The sequence below is a fragment of the Salmo salar genome, chromosome 11, assembly GCF_965601325.2.
Source record: "Salmo salar chromosome 11, fSalSal1, whole genome shotgun sequence".
NCBI classification, from domain to species: domain Eukaryota; kingdom Metazoa; phylum Chordata; class Actinopteri; order Salmoniformes; family Salmonidae; genus Salmo; species Salmo salar.
The window spans coordinates 2251915-2265640 of record NC_138301.1 but is presented as its reverse complement, the minus strand read 5'-3'; the positions used below and the strand labels follow the sequence as shown (position 1 = coordinate 2265640).

The 13726-nt window shown below is 43.1% G+C and overlaps 1 protein-coding gene across 1 annotated transcript in view; it reads right to left on the bottom strand.

The window, feature by feature from the left end:
- Nucleotides 1-326: 326 nt before the first annotated feature.
- LOC106561879 (lactoylglutathione lyase) overlaps nt 327-13726 on the bottom strand; it is a 42886-nt gene continuing 29486 nt past the window's right edge. The window contains exon 6 of the mRNA XM_014126156.3: nt 327-769. Coding sequence (XP_013981631.1) covers nt 678-769 — 92 coding nt within the window. The 3' untranslated portion in view covers nt 327-677. The remainder of the gene's footprint in view (nt 770-13726) is intronic.

The window sequence follows — 13726 nt, the reverse complement described above, 5'->3', positions numbered from 1 at the left end:
GTGGATACAGTCCCTGGTCCCGGTTTCCCAAAAGCATCTTAAGGCAAAGCTCATCGTTAGAATAGAACTGTGGGATCCTAACAATAAACTTAGCCTTAATTAAGATGCTTTTGGGAAACCGGGACCAGGACTAGTAAAACTGAAAGACAGGTTTTTGATTGTATAAGTCTGCAGTAAAAGGTTGATTCCACAATATGACATCTTCATAGACAGCATTGTGGTCCACAGTAGAATTCCAATCTGCCAAGACTACCACTAATGTTATACTGCTCACTACCTTCATGTAAAACAGAGTTTAAGTAAAGAAAAAACGACAACAGTAACTGTAGCTTTGAACAGTGGCGTTTAGCTTTACTGCACATTAGAAGGTTAAGTTAGGCATCGCTGTATACTCAAAACAAAATGTCCGCCAAACCTGCACTTAGCCATTAAACTCAATGAGAAATACAACCCTAATTATTTACGATTGGCCTTTTTCCCAATGCCGGCTGCATTTCATTGCCACGAGCTCTCATGACAGTAGAAAAGTGAGCCTTGTCCTTCTGTCCCATCACTGCTACTCCCATAAGTATCCTTCATGGAACTGGGTGGGTTTTCCTAAATTGTTGGCAAAATCTACATTCCAAATAACGCCACGGCACTGTATCCCGTTGGGGGGAGGGATCCTTCTTGCCTCTTTAAGAGGTGATGGAGACCATGTTGTTGGGGCTGAGAATCTCGATCCAGTAGCCATCAGGGTCCTGTACAAACGCCAGCCCCTTCATTTTACCTGAGAGAAGAGCAGAGGGCGATAGAGAGGAGTAGAAGACAACACCATGAGATAGAAATGCTCCTGATAAAATTGTCAGGATACACATTGGAGCAAGAATAGAATTTTAACATCCAAAGAGCACATGAGCTGAATTAAAATATTTCCAGAGAAAGAAATATCCTAAATGAACTGTTGCATCTAAGAAAAGTTATTTATAGAATAATTGCATTACCAATTTACTTTATTGAATTTACAATAACTTTTCTGTAAGCTCCAAACAGTAAAGGGAAATTCTCTTCCCAGTTTCATACATAAATAACCATAAAAACACCAGGATGATGATCTCCCTGTGACTGAAGCAATACACATTGAAAAGGTGTTAATCATACTCACCAACAGTACGACCTGGGCCACATTCAGTAGGGCCCAACGTTGTGAACTTTGATATGTCATATAGAACATGCCTCTGACATGTTGAATAAGGAATCACGTGGCCTCTGAATGTGGCCATGAAGTGGTAATGTTATTGACCAAAACTGCCTCCATTGATTTCACATAAAAGTATGTCATGTTGCCAAGACAGTTCTCATGTTTACATGTAACCCAATCTGATGTTTTAACTACCTGACTACAGAGAACTCTAGACAAATATGACGATTCCCTCACCCGTTTGGCAACACGCTAAGCTATGAACACTAACACCATTGAGGAATGCCAGCAGCTTAGCTAGCACAACAATCCTCAAGAGTCTGTTTATGCATCTGGCATAAATATATAGTACCAGTCAAAAGTTGACACTTTTCTACATTGTAGAATAATAGTGAAGGCATCAAAACTAGGAAATAACACATGGAATCAAGTAGTAACCAAAAGTGTTAAATCAAAATATGTTATATTTAAAATTCTTCAAAGTTGCCACCCTTTGCCCTGATGACAGCTTTGTACTCTTGGCATCCTCTCAACCAGCTTCATGAAGTGGTCACCTGGAATGCATTTCAATTAACAGATGTGCCTTGTTAAAAGTACATTTGTGGAATTTGAATCCTTCTTAATGCTTTTCAGCCAATCAGTTGTGACAAGAACAGCTCAAATAATTAAAGCGAAACGACAGTTCATTACTTTAAGACATGAAAGTCAGTCAATCTGGAAAAGGTCAAGAACTTTTCATGTTTCTTCAAGTGCAGTTGCAAAAACCATCAAGTGCTACGATGAAACTGGCTCTCATGAGGACCTCCACAGGAAAGGAAGACCCAGAGTTACATCTGCTGCAGAGGCTAAGTTCATTAGTGTTACCAGCCTCAGAAATTGCAGCCCAAACAAACGCTTCCGAGTTCAAGTAACAAACACATCTCAACTGTTCAGAGGAGACTGTGTGAATCAGGCCTTCATGGTCAAATTTCTGCAAAGAAACCACTACAAAAAGGACACCAATAAGAAGACTTGCTTGGGCCAAGAAACACGACCAATGGACATTAGACCGGTGGAAATCTGTCCTTTTTGTCTGATGAGTCAATATTATTATTTTTTCCCAAATTAGATTTTTGGTCTCGTCTTTGTGAGATGCAGAGTAGGTGAACGGATGACCTCCACATGTGTGGTTCCCACCGTGAAGCATGAAGGAGGTGGTGTAATGGTGCTTTGCTGGTGACACTGTCAGTCATTTATTTAGAATTCAAGGCACACTTAACCAGCATGGCTACCACAGCATTCTACAGCAATACGCCATCCCATCTGGTTTGCGCTTAGTGGGACTATCATTAGTTTTTCAACAGGACAATAACCCAAAACACACCTCCAGGTTGTGCAAGGGATACTTGACCAAGAAGGAGAGTGATGGAATGCTGCATCAGATGACTTGGCCTCCACAAATCACCTGACCTCAACCCAGTTGAGATTTAGGTACTGCATACCTAGGAGGGTTTAGCCCCCTAATAGATTAGACTGGAGCACAGCGTGTTCACGAGAGCCACATTCATGGTAAAAAAAATAAATAAAGCAAGAAGATATTCGAACATTCAAGACACCAGCGTTTTGATGTCAGCATTCTAGCAAAAAATAAAATAAAAATTAAAAAAATTAGTAGATGTACTCAGCTGCAAAAAGACTGGGTACGTGAGTACATTGACAGAATTTGTACGTCTACTTTGATGGCAGGTTTGACAAAACTGCAGTTGCGGGGGTAGTGGATGAAATGGAGCAGGATGCTTTGAGAGTGGAATCTAACTCCGCTCACGTCGCAGTCATGCGAGGGGTTAACACAGCTAGTGAAAGTCACTAACAGTGTTTCAATGGCCAAGATAAGACAAAGAAACAGGGAGGGAAAAGTAGAGTAGGGTGACAGATCCCCACTTTAGATGTGGGGCCATTGGAAGAACGAGCGTAGAATGGTAATGAGACGACTGCACCGGCTGCATTCGGAGGGAATTTGCATTTGTGACAAAAGAACCAGCAGCAAACACTCTTGAAAGCAGTGGGGCAGGAAACTCAAACATAGGGGTGTATGGCCTTCGTTCAATCGTGGTTCATAGAGATGACAGTTTCTATGTGAAGGGAGACATAGGAGGCCACGTCTCACACAACTTTCTAATAGTTGCCTGGGATCAAATATAGCTGATTCCTTACAATGAGAAATATGCAAAATTTACGACAGGGAAAAGTGTTACATTCAGCAAGGTAACCAGGGAAGAATCGAAAGCGATCCAGCTACTACCCATGTCTCTGATCATAGGACCAGTAACAATAGCCAGATAATTTTACATGGGAGGAAGTGGAGCTGATTTTGGGGTTAGAGAATCTATGCAAAATGCCAGGGGAATAGATCCTAAAAAGACAGGGTGGGGGGGGTTACATCTTGAGATGTTTTATTTTGTATATTATGAAATCAAATATATTTAAATCCCTTTTTACACCAGCCAATGTCACAAAGTTTTTTTTTTTGAAACCGACATTTTATGTCTTAATCTGAAATAGATTTATAGAATTGACGAATGGAGGGAGGAGGGAGGGGTCACGAGAAATTAGAGTGGAGTTAGTGTGAGTAATTCTTAGTGGAGTTTAAAGAAGCAATTCTGTCAAGTGACAGCATTGGGGTTACCAAACCTAAAATTACCATTTAAAATGTTTGTTCATAAAGGGCATTGTGGTCCTGTAGATACACAAAAAAAAAATGATTGGGAAGAGAGACTAGTCATATATATGGGAGTAAATCGTTAGACTCGGTGGCGAGATGAATGTTGCCGTGTCTAAGGGTAGTACATGCTAAATAAATTATACATAGAAGGGGTGGATTAAAACAAATGATTAATGATGTTTTTATTTATTTCACCTTTATTTAACCAGGTAGGCCAGTGAAGAACAAGTTCTCATTTACAACTGCGACCTGGCCAAGATAAAGCAAAGCAGTCCGACAAAAACAAGAGTTAAACAAACATACAGTCAATAACACAATAGAAAAATCTATGTACAGTGTGTGCAAATGTAGAAGATTAGGGAGGTAAGGCAACAAATAGGCCATAGATGTGAAATAATTACAATTTAGAAAACACTGCAAGTAGAGATACTGGCATGCAAAAGAGAAAGAAGATAAATAACATCACGGGGATGAGGTAGTTGGGTGTGCTATTTACAGATTGGCTGTGTACAGGTACAGTGATCGGTGAGCTGCTCTGACAGCGATGATTGGAGGGTGGAGAGTGGACTTATCATTATCATGTTTGGATTAATTCACTTTTGGGTTGCTGATTAAGATGCAGCATAGTGAATGCTAACGAAATGTACATTTTCTCTTCCAGGAGAGGGGGTGTCATTATCTTTTTGGAATGTTTCCCGAGACTGTGGTCTTGGGAGAGCAGTTAGTGAAATTCTGCAGTTTTATAAGTATAAAGGTATCCGGATTAGGCTATAAAAGGGAGCTCCCAGATAAGTAAGGCCTGGCCATTTGTGTGCTTTAGCCCTAGGGTTTACCATGCACACACACACCCCCCTCATAGGTTATGAATATGTGTTAGTGGTGTTAATATCGTGTTTATATTATTGTATGGGGTCTTCTTAAAAATTGGTTGTGAACTGGGTATGCAGAATGATTGAAAATGTTTGAAATGTTGTTAAAAGGTTTATGAAGTACAGGGAAAGAAAACACTTAATGGTGTTGAATGACCGTTGTCCTGACTTTCTGGTGAGGCCTGATCAACCTCATTACAAATGGTGAGATAAGTTTAATATGAATGGACATCTGTCTAAAGTCTATTTTACCATTACCTTTTGAGATACAATTATTTCCTTATGGAGTTATCAAGAGCTGTAATTCTAATGTGATTCTTTATTCTAATTAGTTTATTTTTGATTTAACAGGCAGTGTTTGTTTTTTAATCACGATGACAGTCATGTGTTCAAGGGGAAATAACCAGTTCGCTGGGGCCCTGCCCATTGGTAAATATGCAAATGTATTTTGTTCAGTCTGCATATAAAAAGGAAAATATGTTAACCTCTGGGCTAGGCGGGACGAAATCGTCCCACCTACGCAACAGCCAGTGTAATCCCGTGGCGCGATTTTCAAATACCTTAGAAATGCTATTACTTCAATTTCTCAAACATATGACTATTTTACACCATTTTAAAGACAAGACTCTCGTTAATCTAACCACACTGTCCGATTTCAAAAAGGCTTTACAACGAAAGCAAAACATTAGATTATATCAGCAGAGTACCCAGCCAGAAATAATCAGACACCCATTTTTCAAGCTAGCATATAATGTCACAAAAACCCAGAAGACAGCTAAATACAGCACTAACCTTTGATGATCTTCATCAGATGACACACCTAGGACAATATGTTATACAATACATGCATGTTTTGTTCAATCAAGTTCATATTTATATCAAAAACCAGCTTTTTACATTAGCATGTGACATTCAGAACTAGCATACCCCCCGCAAACCTCCGGTGAATTTACTAAATTACTCACGATAAACGTTCACAAAAAACAAATTATTTTAAGAATTATAGATACAGAACTCCTTTGTGCAATCGAGGTGTCCGATTTTAAAATAGCTTTTCGGTGAAAGCACATTTTGCAATATTCTGAGTAGATGGCTAGCCGTGATGGCTGGGATATTTAGACACCCACCAAGTTTAGCCCTGACCAAACTCCGATTTACTATTACAAAAGTTTGATTACCTTTGATGTTCTTCGTCAGAACGCACTCCCAGGACTGCTACTTCAATAACAAAATGTTGGTTTGGTCCAAAATAATCCATTGTTATATCCAAATAGTGGCATTTTGTTCGTGCGTTCAAGACACTATCCGAAGTGTAAATAAGGGTCACGAGCATGGCGCAATTCGTGACAAAAAAAAATCTAAATATTCCATTACCGTACTTCGAAGCATGTCAACCGCTGTTTAAAATCAATTTTTATGCCATTTTTCTCGTAAAAAAGCGATAATATTCCGACCGGGAATCTGCGTTTAGGTAAACAGACGAAAGAAAACAAGGCATGGGGTCGACGCGGGCACGCGCCTGAGTCTCACAGTACTGTAACCAGCCACTACCCAAACGCGCTACTTTTTTTCAACCAGAGCCTGCAAAGCCACGATTCAGCTTTTTGCTGCCTTCTGAGAGCCCATGGGAGCTGTAGGAAGTGTCACATAACAGCAGAGATCCTCTGTAATGGATAGAGATAATCAAGAAGGGCAAGATATTGTCAGACAGGCCACTTCCTGCATGGAATCTTCTCAGGTTTTGGCCCGCCATATGAGTTCTGTTATACTCAGACACCATTCAAACAGTTTTAGAAACTTTAGGGTGTTTTCTATCCAAAGCCAATAAATATATGCATATTCTAGTTACTGGGCAGGAGTAGTAACCAGATTAAATCGGGTACGTTTTTTATCCAGCCGTGTCAATACTGCCCCCTAGCCCTAACAGGTTAAAATAGCTTTTCGGTGAAACACATTTTGCAATATTCTGAGTAGATAGCTCGCCATCACAGGCTAGCTATTTTGACACCCACCAAGTTTGACCCTCACCAAACTCCGATTTACTATTAGAAAAGTTTGATTACCTTTGTTCTTTGTCAGAATGCACTCCCAGGACTGCTACTTCAATAACAAATGTTGGTTTGGTTCAAAATAATCCATAGTTATATCCAAATAGCGGCGTTTTGTTCGTGCGTTCAAGACACTATCCAAGGGTGACGAAGGGTTACGCGCCCGACGCGTTTCGTGACAAAAAAAGTGTAAATATTCCATTACCGTACTTCGAAGCATGTCAACCGCTGTTTAAAATCAATTTTTATGCTATTTTTCTCGTACAAAAACCGATAATATTCCGACCGGGAGTCGTTGTTTACGTTCAAAGACGAAAGAATAAAAACATGGGGACGCCTCGTGCACGCGCCTCCAGTCTCTGATCGAAATGCGCTAATTCACTATCAAAATGCGCTAATGTTTTTCAGCCAGGGCCTGCAAAGCCACCATTCAGCTTTTTGCCGCCTTCTGAGAGCCCATGGGAGCCGTAGGAAGTGTCACGTTACAGCAGAGATCCCCTGTTTTGGTTAGAGATGATCAAGAAGGCCAAGAAATGGTCAGAGAGGGCGCTTCCTGTTTGGAATCTTCTCAGGTTTTGGCCTGCCAAATGAGTTCTGTTATACTCACAGACACCATTCAAACAGTTTTAGAAACTTTAGGGTGTTTTCTATCCAAAGTTAATAATTATATGCATATTCTAGTTTCTGGGCAGGAGTAATAATCAGATTAAATCGGGTACGTTTTTTATCCGGCCGTGAAAATACTGCCCCCTATCCATAACAGGTTAACATTATAGGGAAGTGGGAAAGCGAAATGGAATGTGACTGGGGCGGAGATATGTGTGGCTAATAAATGAAGGAAGTGGGTAAGAGTCTCTGGGGAACTAAACCACTTCCATATGTATATTGTTACAGGGGATAGCTTGTAGGAGAGGAAGGACAGCTAACTGTGCACAATAGAAACTGCTATTAAGTCAAACTGAATGTCACACATACCCAGATCATGGTGAGAGTAGCAGAGATAGTGTTGTCATTTCAGACACTATTGTCAACTTTCAATGGGGGGTTCGTCAAAGAAGGTACAAAGCTTAAAAGAATAGTCAGATCCCTGTATACAGGAGGCCACATCACCGAAGGGGAAGTTTGCTGTAATAATAGCATCACATCTCCTGCAGAGTGTGATTAAGAAACATGTGACTCAGAGTTTTGTAAGGTTGGACACTCTTCCAACGCCACTAATATCTCCCCCATTCATAACAGCCAGATAACACGACACATCTCCCAGAAGATTGGGACCGAGTGACGGCAAAGGTGGCTGCTTATCAACTGTTGGGACCCAACATTCACACTATAACGAGGGTGTTCAAAGGGGTGGGGTGTAGATCGACCTTGGGATGAGCGATGTGTACCTAACCTGAGCACAGGAAAGTATTATCCACAGGTACCGACTGTAGCAGAGCACAAGAGGTCAATGGAGATGTTGGTGGCTAGGGAACCGGGTATGAGTTGGGAGACAGGCAGGGAGTGTCTGAAAGGGCGAGTCCTAGACCTATCAGTGAACCACAAATAATAGTCCAGCATGAACTGGACTACAGCGCAAATTAGGAGTATTTTGAAATATGCAGCGTTAGTAGTAGCAGGGGTTACATTATTAGCATTGTAGCACTAAATCCAAAATGGCGTAGCAGTGCAGACGTGTTTTGTTCATCCTCTCGTGTACTTTTGTATTTTATCGTTTTGTATACATTTCAAATGTATTTTCAATCTCTTTTCCATTTTAATTAAATTATACCTTCCGGTAACCTGCCTCACCCAATGTGATATGGAACCGCTATTATTTTTAGACCTTATAGCCAGAACCACCTGGTCATCAGAAGCTAATCAGCTACAAGCTATTTAGTCATTGTTAGCCACTGCTAGCAGCCTTTACCTTCTGTACAGATACCAGCCCTTTTTTTTTTTCCCCCCCTGGATAATTCGCCAGCCTACCAGTATCAGACTGTTTCTCCACTGCAACGCCGGATTCCTGCCGTAAACCCTGAACCATTATTCCTGATCTTCACAGCTAGCTAGCTGCCACCGAGTGACCCAGTACCGAAGCTATCCCTGAGGCTCACCTCCCGGCCTACTCAGTTGTTCACCCGGACTCCACCCAAACACGGCTAGAACCCACTACTCCACCTGATCCTTGCCGTAAGCTCTGGACCGTGGCACCGGATCACCGCTGCTACCGAGATGTTATAGTGGCTAACCCCCCTGCCCTGAAGCTAGCACCAGTTAGCCGTGAGCCAGGCGCATCTCCCAGCTAGCAAACTAAATGACTACAACACCTCTTTCGCCACCTGGCTTGGATCCTTTGTCGACACGGCGCCCCGCCGCACCACCACGACTGGTCTGCTGATGAATACTCCATCCACTGTGCTTCAACCGGTCTCCGTCGGACGTCGGCGCAGACGCTTCTATTAGCCCCGGGCTGCTAACTTTAAACGGCGCGTCTCCCGCGTGCTAGCGACTACTCCGCGGCTTCCCTGTTCCATCTATTGCTGTCCCCTGGACCCTATGATCACTTGGCTACATAGCTGATGCCTGCTGGACTGTCCATTAATCACGGTACTCCATTCTGTTTATCTGTCGGCCCCAGCCGCAAACTCAGGCTCTGTGTGTAGTTAACCGACCCTCTCTGCCCATTCATTGCCATTTTACCTGTTGTCGTTTTAGCTGATTAGCTGTTGTCTTACTCGCTGTTGTCTTAGCTAGCTCTCCCAATCAACACCTGTGATTGCTTTATGTCTCTCTCAAATGTCAATATGCCTTGTATGCTGTTGTTTAGGTTAGTTATCATTGTTTTAGTTCACAATGGAGCCCCTAGTTCAACTCATCATACATTTACATTACATTTTAGTCATTTAGCAGACGCTCTTATCCAGAGCGACTTAAAGTAGTGAATGCATACATTTAATTTCATGCATTTTTTATACTGGCCCACCGTGGGAATCGAACCCACAACCCTGGCATTGCAAACACCATGCTCTACCAACTGAGCCACAGTTGGTACAGCTGATACCTCCTTTGTCCCACCTCCCACACATGCTGTGACCTCACCCATTATAACCAGCATGTCCAGAGATGCAACCTCTTATCACTCAGTGCCTGGGTTTACCGCCGCTGTACCCGCACCCCACCATACCCGTCTGCACATTATGCCCTGAATCTATTCTACCATGCACAGAAATCTGCTCCTTTTATTCTTTGTCCCCAACACTCTAGACGACCAGTTCTTATAGCCTTTAGCCATACCCTCACCCTACTTCTCCTCTGTTCCTGGGGTGATGCGGAGGTAAACCCAGGCCCTGCAGGTCCTCAGGCACCCTCATTTGTTGACTTCTGTGATCAAGAGAGCCTTGGTTTCATGCATGTTAACGTCAGAAGCCTCCTCCCTAAGTTTGTTTTACTCACTGCTTTGGCACACTCCGCCAACCCTGATGTCCTTACCATATCTGAATCCTGGCTTAGGAAGGCCACCAAAAATTCTGAGATTTCCATACACAACTACAACTTTTTCCATCAAGATAGAACTGCCAAAGGGGGAGGAGTTGCAATCTACTGCAGAGATAGCTTGCAAAGTTCTGTCATACTTTCCAGGTTTATACCCTAACAGTTCAAACTTGTAATTTTAAAAATTAATCTCTCCAGAAATAAGTCTCTCACTGTTGCCGCCTGTTACCAACCCCCCTCCGCTCCCAGCTGTGCCCTGGACACCATATGAGAATTGATCGCTCCCCATCTAGCTTCAGAGTTCGTTCTGTTAGGTGACCTAAACTGGGATATGCTTAACACCCCGGCCGTCCTACAATCTAAAGTAGATGCCCTCAATCTCACACAAATCATCAAGGAACCCACCAGGTACAACCCTAAACATGGGCACCCTCAGACATTATCCTGACCAACTTGCCCTCCAAATACACATCTGCTGTTATCAACCAGGATCTCAGCGATCACTGCCTCATTGCCTGCATCCTTTATGGATGCACAACCACCCCTCATCACTGTCAAACACTCCCTCAAACACTTCCACGAGCAGGCCTTTCTAATTGACCTGGCTCAGGTACCCTGGAAGGATATTGACCTCATCCCATCAGTAGAGGATGCCTGGTTGTTCTTTAAAAGTGCTTTCCTCACCGTCTTAAATAGGCATGCCCCTTTCAAAAATGCAGAACTAAGAACAGATACAGTGGGGGGGGGGAAAAGTATTTGATCCCCTGCTGATTTTGTACGTTCGCCCACTGACAAAAATCTTTCTGATTGAGAGGGGGGCAAATACTTATTTCCCTCATTGAAATGCAAAACCTTTTATAACATTTTTGACATGCGTTTTTCTGGATTTTTTTGTTGTTATTCTGTCTCTCACTGTTCAAATAAACCAACCATTAAAATTATAGACTGATCATTTCTTTGTCAGTGGGCAAACGTACAAAATCAGCAGGGGATCAAATACTTTTTTCCCCCCACTGTATAGCCCTTGATTCACTCCAGACCTGACTGCACTTGACCAGCACAAAAACATCCTATGGTGGACTGCAATAGCACCAAATAGTCCCCGCGATATGCAACTGTTCAGGGAAGTCAGGAACCAATACACGCAGTCAGTCAGGAAAGCAAAGGCTAGCCTTTTCAAGCAGAAATTTGCATCCTGTAGCTCTAACTCCAAAAAGTTTTGGGACACTAAAGTCCATGGAGAACAAGAGCACCTCCTCCCAGCTGCCCACTGCACTGAGGCTAGGCAACACAGTCACCACCAATAAATCCATGATAATCTTATATTTCAATAACCATTTCTCTACGGCTGGTCATGCCTGGCTACTCCAACCCCGGCCAACAGCTCCCCCCCCGCAGCTACTCGCCCGAGCCTACCCAGCTTCTCCTTCACCCAAATCCAGATAGCAGATGTTCTGAAAGCGCTGCAAAACCTGGACCCGTACAAATCAACTGGGCTAGACAATCTGAACCCTCTCTTCCTAAAATTATTCGCCGCCATTGTTGCAACCCCTATTACCAGTCTGTTCAATCTCTTTTTCGTATCGTCCGAGAACCCTAAAGATTGGAAAGCTGCCACGGTCATCCCCCTCTACAGAGGGGGTGACACTCTAGACCCAAACTGCTATAGACCTATATCTAGCCTGCCCTGCCTCTCAAGTCTTCGAAAGCCAAGTTAATAAACAGATCACTGACCATTTCGAATCCCACCGTACCTTCTCCGCTGTGCAATCCGGTTTCCGAGCCGGTCATGGGTGCACCTCAGCCACGCTCAATGTACTAAACGATATCATAACCGCCATCGATAAAAGACAGTACTGTGCAGCCGTCTTCCTTGACCTGGCCAAGGCTTTCAACTCTGTCAATCACCGTATTCTTATCGGCAGACTCAATAGCCTTCGTTTCTCTAATGACTGCCTCGCCTTATTCACCAACTACTTTGCAGACAGTTCAGTGTGTCAAATCAGAAGGCATGTTGTCCGGACCTCTGGCAGTCTGTGGGGGTACCACAGGGCTCAATTCTCGGGCCGACTCTTTTCTCTGTATAGATCAATGATGTCGCTCTTGCTGCGGGAGATTCCCTGATCCACCTCTACGCAGACGATACCATTCTGTATACTTCTGGCCCTTCCTTGGACACTGTGCTAACTAACCGCCAAACGAGCTTCAATGCCATACAACACTCCTTCCGTGGCCTCCAACTGCTCTTAAACGCTAGTAAAACCAAATGCATGCTTTTCAACCGTTCGCTGCCTGCACCCGCCCGCCTAGCATCCCCACCCTGGACGGTTATGACCTAGAATATGTGGACAACTATAAATACCTAGGTGTCTGGCTAGACTAAACTCTCCTTCAGCATCTCCAACCCAAAATCTAGAATCGGCATCCTATTTCGCAACAAAGCCTCCTTCACTCACGCCGCCAAACTTAGCTTAGTAAAACTGACTACCCTGCCGATCCTTGACTTCAGCGACGTCATCTACAAATTAGCTTCCAATACTCTACTCAGCAAACTGGATGCGGTCTATCACAGTGCCATCCGTTTTATTACCAAAGCCCCTTATACCACCCACCACTGCGACCTGTATGCTCTAGTCGGCTGGCCCTTGCTACATATTCGTCGCCAGACCCACTGGCTCCAGGTCATATATAAGTCTATGCGTGGTAAAGCGCCGCCTTATCTCAGTTCACTGGTCACGATAACAACACCCACCCATAGCACACGTTCCAGCAGGTATATCTCACTGATCATCCCCAAAGCCAACACCCCCTTTGGCCGCCTTCCAGTTCTCTGCTTCCAGTGACTGGAACGAATTGCAAAAGTCGCTGAAGCTGGAGACTTACATTGTCCTCTAACTTTAAACATCAGCTATCTGAGCAGCTAACCGATCACTGCAGCTGTACATAGTCCATCTGTAAATAGCCCCCCAATCTACCTACCTCATCCCCACACTTTATTTACTTTTCTGCTCTTTTGCACATCATCATCTGCTCATTTATCACTCCATTGTTAATCTGCTAAATTGTAATTATTCGCTACTATGGCCTATTTATTGCCTACCTTCTCATTCCTTTTGCACACACTGTATATAGACTTTTTTTTCTACTGTGTCATTAACTTGTTACACATGGAATAAACAAGCCAATAACACAATAAGCTCTGTTGTCTGTCACACTGCTTTGCTTCATCTTGGCCAGGTCGCAGTTGTAAATGAGAACTTGTTCTCAACTACCCTACCTGGTTAAATAAAGGTGAAATAAATTTTTTTTATACAAATTGTTGGGATATCATCCTCTGAGGGCATTGATGTTGAAACGCATATACAGTGCTGAATTAATCAACTTTACCTCATCTTGAAGTAAAGTTGATTAAGGCCACCGCACATATATACACACACACACACACACACACACA